Source organism: Caretta caretta, chromosome 4, assembly GCF_965140235.1.
Source record: "Caretta caretta isolate rCarCar2 chromosome 4, rCarCar1.hap1, whole genome shotgun sequence".
Classification (NCBI taxonomy): Eukaryota; Metazoa; Chordata; order Testudines; family Cheloniidae; genus Caretta; species Caretta caretta.
In genome coordinates this window covers 65471358-65479911 of record NC_134209.1, presented here as the reverse complement: position 1 = coordinate 65479911, position 8554 = coordinate 65471358, and the positions used below count along the sequence as shown (strand labels likewise).

General features: G+C 42.1%; 1 protein-coding gene across 6 annotated transcripts in view; it reads left to right on the top strand.

Moving 5' to 3' along the window:
• Positions 1–2278: 2278 nt before the first annotated feature.
• The window catches only part of ZNF827 (zinc finger protein 827), a 162940-nt gene continuing 156664 nt past the window's right edge, over positions 2279–8554 (top strand). For all 6 annotated transcript variants that reach the window (XR_007356237.2, XR_012668099.1, XR_007356239.2 and 3 more), the window contains exon 1: positions 2279–2758. Coding sequence is in view for 3 of the 6 variants with exons in the window: in XM_048846963.2 (XP_048702920.1) it covers positions 2716–2758 (43 nt within the window). In the remaining 3 variants the exon portion in view is untranslated. The remainder of the gene's footprint in view (positions 2759–8554) is intronic.

The following is an 8554-nucleotide window of genomic DNA, read 5'->3' as shown; positions in this document are numbered from 1 at the left end:
TGCTATATTCTTCTAAGACCCATGCAATATTTATGTACAATACAATTAGGCAAGAAAGAACAAAAGCTAAGTTGTCCCTATATGGGTTATTCACACACACACAGGACTAGAAACCTACAAGTTTGGATTTATAGTTTCTGCCGGATAGTTTGTTCAAGATGTAGGATTTCTTCCTCCATGGAACAGAATTAGGATTTGGCCTCAAAAACCTTTGGATCACTGAAGATCTATACAGGCCCTCTGCTACTGTAGTGCTTGCCAATCCCCATGACCCTACAGCTCTTTCAAGGGATCCGTGTCCTTATAATGTCTCTGATTGCTGCAGCCCACCTAAACTCCCCTAAAGAGGGTTTCAAATGAGGGACAGGAAATTGGCATATTGTAAATTAATGCTGACACTGTCTGTGTTAATTTGTGCCAGAAATCCATGGGGGAGGGGTAGAGGTGATATTGCAGAAAGCAACAGTCCTCACACCCCATCCTCTCCTGAGCAGTGACAATATCCTAGAGCCAGCACTCCCTCCCTATGTGAATCCACTGCTCTCTGGTCTCCTTCATTGCAGGGAACATTTGGACAGAAGATCAGTCCTAGTCAGAAAGCCTGTGTAGTTCAGTGCAAAAAGAGCTGCATATGGGGTATATTTTAAAAACAGTACAAGGGCACCACTTCTATTAATTTTAACAAAAGGTATGTAACTAAAGTCCCACATATTTAGGCATTAATATTAAGGAAGGACTCACCTGCCAAGATGTGGATTATAACGAAGGGTATTTTATGACATCATTAGTACACATTACTAATTTTATACAATATGTTTAGGGAAACAGCACAGTCTGGAGAACTGAGTCCAGGACCTAAGAACTGAGGCACTCCTGCTCTGCCATTAACAGGATTTGGCCTTGGGCAAGTATTTTAACCTTTCTGTATCTTAATTTTTCCGGCTGTAAAATGGGTATAATGGTATTACTTAATTACCCCACAGGATTGTTATATTAAGTAATAAATGAGTGTACTGTGCTTCAAAGATGTAGTGTGCCTCACTATTGCTGTGTATCCATCTAACCGTATCTAATATGTGAGCATTTTGAAGTTAGCAGGATAAAATGTAATGTGATAAAATGATGAGTCAGATTGTCAAAAGCAAAAATCCAAAAAGGTATACATAGCAGAATAATGCATTTTTTTTTATTTTTACTACCTCTGACTCATGATTTATATTATGCATTCTACTAAGTTCAAAGTTTCCTTTCACAAAGAGAGAGCTATATGAAACAGCTGTGCTTCAAACCATTTTACTTCAATTGTAGTAGCAGGTTTTAGAGTTTAAATCATTAACAACCTCTTAGTGAACTTTTATCCAAATGACTGCAAGTCACAAAAAGAACACTTCTCTTTCACCAACTACCTTTTGTGCTTTAGTGAGACCTAGTCCCTTTTCTATTTTTTTCCTCCTCCTCATGTCTTTCTTTGAAGAAAGATGTGTGATTTGTGAAGTAATGAAAGTAGGTATCAGTTAATGAAAACTGCTATACTGGGTTCTTAATGCACATTGGAATTGCTTCAGGATAAAGCTTCATATACCTGCTTTACAGCAGGAAAAAAGTAAATTTCAGAAGTCAAGATTGCTGTGTGCACTGTCGGAGCATTATGTAGCAGTTAAACCATCCATTGGCGTGATCTAATCTTGATCCCCCCTCCCCTTTTTGTCAAGGAGTTGTGATTTGCATGCTGACTGCATTTTTTCATATTTTTAACTGCACTAGGGATTTTTAAAACCTGGTATTATATTATTGCATCAGTGCAGTTATTTATCCATCACGCTTTTTGTTTTTTCCCCATATAATAATTCATTTTTCAGAGGGGGGAGGGGAAAGAGGTTATCCACACCTTTCCCCAATTAATTTAAATTGAAATTAACTACACAAGCTGTTTCTTTTTCTCCAAACATCCCATAGAATTCTCTTTAAAAGCTGGTAATTTTCCCTCCCCCCCCCAAAAAAACCCCACTTTAATCAGATTTGTTTTAAAAAATAATCAGTTATTTTATTTGGTTTTATAGGAAACGTGACTGAATTGCAATGTGAACGGTCGACATCTAAACTGCCCCCCCTTCAGATCGAAGACAACTGGGCAAATAATTTAGGAATTGCATCCTCCCCTTGTGAACCCTTCCTAAACGGAGCGCTTGCAATTCGGTGTCTAAAGTACAGCCTGGGGGCACCTTCCTCTTTGCTCTGCCTCTGTGTGTCTGTCTCTCTTTCCAGCCTGTGTGTGAGCTGGGAGCTCGGCTGCCGCCGCCGCCGCCGCTGCCCTTTGATCCCTGCATTAGTGTTAGTTAGGGGCTTGGAGACACACAGGGAGCAGCCATAGACACCGCCGCACCAGCCCTCCTTATTGACACCGCACATAGCACACACTCACTCTCCCACAGATTAGATCCATTCCCATTGAAGAATATTGCGACCGGGGACAAGCCAGGTGCACGACCGGGGGAGGGGGAGCGGGGGGGACGAAAGAAAGAAAACGGGGAAGCAAAAGAAACCCCCCTTCTTGTTGGCTCCAGGAAAACCAGCTTCAATCCCATTCCCCAGCAGAAGAAGAAACCCCCCGCTGCCGGCCGCCCCCGGCCCCCGCTTTGTGCCTGCCTTTGCCCCCCTTTGGTTTTATTTGATCTCCCATTAAACCAAGGAGGAGAATGTGAAAAAAGGGGGAAAATGCCCAGGAGGAAGCAGGAGCAGCCCAAGCGCCTCTCTTCACGTAAGTGCCCCCTCTTTTGCCATTTTCTCCTTCCTTCTCTCCCTGTCTCCTTCCTCTCTGCAGCCGCCTCCGTTGTTTTGTGCATTAGTTTAGGGTTACAGAGGTGAAACTGACAAAGACACAGCCTGGGTTATTCCTCTTTTAGGTCTGAGCTAAGGCAGCCATGTTGGTGATGAACAGCCTTGTGCCCTTTTAATTTTTCCTCTCTCCCTCTCCTTTCCCCCCTTGCTTTGCAGCCTTCGCCCTCTCCCCCCCTTCCCTCCCCTCTCCTCTCCGCTGATTGTGCATTTGTGCGGGAGTGCGGGTTTCTCCCGGGGGCCGGCCGGGGGGCTCTTTTATTGGGGTGGGGAGGGGGGTGGCACTGGAGGGGAAGCGGCTGCTGGCGTCTTGTGCAGAATCAATCGAGAGGTCCGTCTCCGGCTAAAGGTTGCGGCTGGGCTTGTCGGCCCCGGAGCCGGGGAGGGCGAGGCGGGGAGCGGCCGAGGAGGGCACAAGGGGTGGGGGACCCACACACACGGAGCCGGGGCTGCCGCTGCGGGGGAGGCAGGGGGCAGATCGTGGCATGCGAGGTCCCTGCAGAGCAAGGGAGGCGGCGGCGGCGGCAGCAGCGGGAGGCAGCATAGGGGCTGCTCCTGGCCGCAATAAAATGAAGGGTCAGGCGAGCCAGGCTAGACTCAGGCTTCGCTACTGCTGCCCCAGCCTTGAGAAGCAGAGCTCGGGACTAAAGTGCATCGCAGCCCTCCTAGCCTGCAGGCTACGCATTGACACCGAGCTCACGCTCCCCCGGCTCCTTTTCTGCCCGTTCCCCCGGCTCCTTTTCTGCCCCCTCCCCCATTTTTTCCTCTTTGCAAAACAGTTAACTTTTCTTCCTCTCTCCTTCCATTAAGCGATCGGATGCTATCGAGCGAGGCAGAGGGGGAAAGAAAACCTATAAATATCGTGCCCCGGCGTGGCGTTAGGGTCGGTCTAAGGAGGGCGGGGGGTAGATTTAGGGGTCATTTTGCTGTCTCCAGCACATATGTTCAGTGCCTGTCTGCAGCCCCTCCTCGCTGTGCCCCAGGGTTCAGTGTCTGGTGAGAGCTGAACTGCTTATGTGTCAAAGCCATGGTCGGTCACCTGAAGTTCACCAGGGAGGGGGAGGGTTAAGGTTGTGGTATATGGTGTGCAGTGTTTTTTCCGCCGCAGACAGAGTGCGATCGATTACCTCTCTCCATATATTTTTAGCTATCGGGGAAGGGGTTTGAGGCACCGCTTCCCCTCCTAGCCCTTTACCACCTCCCGGACACTGTCAACCTGGCACATTAGCCAACGCAGAGGTGGGGGAAGAAATGGCACTTGCAGCTCCACAAATATTTCTCTCTCCCTTTCTTTCCGCTGGAGCCGACTCACAGGGCTTGGGGTTGTGTGTGTGTGTGTGTGTTTTTATTTGCCCCTGTACAGTCCTTTCACCGTCTGCCCGCTAGAGGATCTGAGTCTGAAACACACACACACACACAGAGAATTCCCCATATAGAAATCTATCTAGTTCAGGAAGCTTGCACAAGTGAGTTCATGAAAGTGCAGTGGTCTGTGTTTGCACCACTGCTGCTTTCCTCCAGTTCACTGATCTCTAATAAGGGAAAGGAGAGGAGGGGGGGCCTAATCTCTCCTTTGTATGTATGATTTGGGTGTTGGCATGAACATCAAACTTCCACAAAATAACAACTTTGAGAATAGTGGTTGAGAAAACAAGATTTTAATTTTAAACTTTTGTGTGTGGGGGGGAGGGGGGACGGATGGCTGGTGAGGGCAGAAAATTCTTCTGGATTGACAGAATTTGGAAATTGAGTTCTGTGTGTGCAGATAAGATAGCTTTGCAGGCAGCTGCAGACTGCCCTGCTGGTGACCTTGACCCTGACCTGGTGCGACTACCCTCTGTTTCTTTAGGGCTGAGATGAAATTCAGTCTCCATTTTAGTTCACTTGGGTTGTGCCTCTCATGTGCACAGACCGCTGCTAATTATGCTCAGTTTTATGTACTGGCTTTTCCTTACCCCTCAAGTTGCATGCTGTTACCCACTCACCCCCAGACTCCCTGCTCTAGTAAAGTAACATTTGCTGAACTGAGGAGCAGTTGCCTTTGTTGAAGTACTGTGCAAAGCTAGGTGTTTAAACTCAGGGCCTAATTTGCAGAGTTTTTACACTAATTTTTGAGCTAAGTAGTGGGTTTTTTTCCTGATGTGTGCTTATGCACTAAATTTTTCTAAACTAATGTCAGTTTTGCTTGGTGGGATTTATATTTTTATAGACAAATTGCACTGGGATTAAAAGATGTTCTTGGAAAATAATGTATTCGGTAATTCAGTAAGAATTGTTCAAATGCTGTTATGCATTCAAAGGGTCCTACAGAGTTAGAAAATGTCTTGGGAGTCCATTGCAATTAGTGTGCAAATGCTATAAATAGTGACTTTTGTGACATTTTAGTGTTAACGTGTACTAAATGTAAAATATATTTTGATTTTAAGGTTCAAATTGATTTTAGCAATATGTTTCCTAGATAAACAGTATTTATATATTTCATTCAAGAAGATCCCCAAATCTGAAACTGCAGTAGGAGAATGTTAAGGTTGCATAGTTAAGCACTAAAGTCTGGAAATGAAATAGTTAAGAATGTACTTGCAACCTTAACTCTTCCATCCATTATGCATTTACATAATGATAAAGTCTTTATTTACATAATAACTTGCTAATTCTTAAATGCAATATAATATGCATATGTTGTGTATCTAAGGTTGCTATGTACGACATATGGGCCAAACAGAGTGTATTAAAGTGAATTATATGGAAAATACACAGTAAAACATTGTTACACAGCATACTACAGGTTAACTATAACAGAGAATATAGTGAAAATTTGCTGACATACCTTGTATACTTAAAGGTGTAACTTTTCTCATATAAATAGTCCTGTTGACTTTAATAGGATTTCATATAGGACTAGTCTTGTCCATAAATTTAAGCACATATGTAAGTACTGTATTTTCAGGACCTACGCCCTAGTTATTTCTTAGTTAACAGTCTTATTCCTTGAATTGCATTTAAGGAAGTCTGTATTGTCCATCAAAAAGAAATGGCAGCAGAATAATACATGGTTACTGAATAATGCCACAATTCTGTACTTACAGAAACTGACGACAGTTGAAACCACTTACATGTGTAAAGTTACAAGTATTTGCAAGATTGGGGCCTCAATTATTAAAACACATGCCTCGGAGAGAAAGTGTATAAAAAGTTTATCAAAGTTATACTGGACCATTACAACAATTAAAATAGTGTAAATATAGGAGAATGAAAACAATTGCAAGATGGTAGCCGTATGTTTCTAAGGTTGGAGAATAAAAAGTATATTATGTTGTTTTGAGAAACAGTATTGCCTATTTTTGGTGGCTTTTTTTTTTATGAACAAGAAATTCCATAATTAAAGTTTTTAGCTAGACATGGCCAGAATGCCTACCCTTCCCCACCTTACAAAATACAGTGAATGCTTCTTTCCTACTTTTAAAGGTGCAAATTAATAAGGCTAAGGGGTTTAACAAATTGCTGTGGAGCCCGTGGCTCAGTCGCTACCCATCCTCACTAAATTTTTCACAGCCATGTGTAGCATAGTCTTTCTTAATTTACAAACCTAGTTATATTACCTTTATTAAAAACTTGCCATGCATGTGGAGAGTGTGGTTTTCAAATGCTCATAACTCACATAAATCAATCAGTTTCAACTGGAACACTCAAAGGCTGTCTCCTCAATGAGGGATATTTCCATAGCATAGCTACTTCAGTGCTTAGAGATAATTAAAAGAAAAAGTTGTAGGTGTGTGTATTAAAATGGAGAAAATATTTTCTTGTTTACTTCCTCCCCTCATTTTGAATTGTTTTTTCTTGGATTTTCCAACAAAAATTCACGTTCTGGCAGAAAGTGGAAACATGCCTTACTGGAAACATGGCAGTCTGAAAAGTGAAAGTTTCAGAAAGTAGTGAGGCTTGAAACAGGTGATTAGAATGTCAACTTTCAAGTCACCTTTACTATAGCAGTCACTATTGCTTTGACTTTAATTCAGTTTCAAGGGCTTACAGGAAGTGCAAAATGCAAACTAGTAGACTGATATTATATAAGTTCAAACTAAATTTGTAAGACTGATCTGGACAATGTCCTCCTAAATGTTAAATGGCTATTGTCTGAGGAATGTATTTAATCAAGTACAAACTTCAATATAACTCTTTGTTGAATTTATTTTGCTAATTAAGTAAATGTAATTGTGGCACTAAATTGGTACAAACAGCATAGTTGAATTTTTAGGAGGAGCCTCATAACTGTTCAGTCATCATGCCTAGGATACAGTCCTGAACATTCCCTTATACGAAGGATTCTCAGACTGGGGGTCCGGACCCCTCAGGGGGTTGCGAGGTGTCAGCCTCCAGCATTTATAATGGTGTTAAGTGTTTTTAATTTATAAGGGGCGTCGCGCTCAGAGGCTTGCTATGTGAAAGGGGTCACCAGTACAATAGTTTGAGAACCACTGCCTTATACTGTTCTGAAACTGAATTTCAACTGACTCATATTCTACACCTAATTTACCGCATGTTCCATTTAGCCTTTTGTTATCTCATTTTTTGTTGTAGTAATTTATTGACAAAGAGCGTAAAGAAAATGTTGCTAGATAAATTCAATATTATTTAAAGTTTCTTTCTTTTTTCTCTTTCTATTCTTTGTTTGTTTGGGGATTTGATAGTTTGAGACTACAGTAGGCATTATGGATGGGACTTTCAAAAGGCTCCCCATACGTCACAACAGTCTTTTGCCTTCGTGCAGGAATCTAGAGCTGCCAGTGAAAAGGACTTTTATCAGCAACAGGAGTCTCTCTCTTTTAATAGTATTTATTACCTTACTAGCAGACATCACATGTACATGGAGAAGCTTTTAACATAGTTTCTATTTATTATTTTTAACCTCTTGCCATGGCGGGGGTCATGGTATAGCTCATTGCTGACAAGAGAATACATGTAGGGAAAGGTTTCAGAGGAACAGCCGTGTTAGTCTGTATTCGCAAAAAGAAAAGGAGTACTTGTGGCACCTTAGAGACTAACCAATTTATTTGAGCATGAGCTTTCGTGAGCTACAGCTCACTTCATCAAGTGAGCTGTAGCTCACGAAAGCTCATGCTCAAATAAATTGGTTAGTCTCTAAGGTGCCACAAGTACTCCTTTTCTTCATGTAGGGAAAATTATTATTCTTAGTGAATTTGGGTTAATAATTTCATTGCTATCATCGTAGTTAACCTTGTGGTATTGTAGTGCATCTTTTACCTAAAGAGCAATGTGAGATGCATACAGTGTTGTCTGCATTGCTCCACCTAAAAAAAACATTGATCTTGTTTGGTCCCTCCCATTGTTTTCCTTGAGGAAGAAAGATCACATAAATAAAGTATGCCCAAATAAATTAGATACCTACTTCAAACCACAAAAAGAAAAAGAATCAACCTCTTATGATTGTATTTTTAAAAATAATTTCTCAGCATTACACTGGGACACTTGTCAAAAGTCAGACAATGGTAGTACGTGTCTTAGTGTTGTGCGATAGTACAAAACATTAATAAATCATGTTGCCAGAGCATAAATTAGACTGCCCAAGAGCCAGCTTTGGAGCTCACTGAGCCATGTACAATTTTAGGATCTTTTGAATGAAATTTGGGACAGGGTGGGGATGCAAATTAGCGTAAAGTACAAATGCAACTTTTTACAGCCCCAACAGAAGGAACCACTG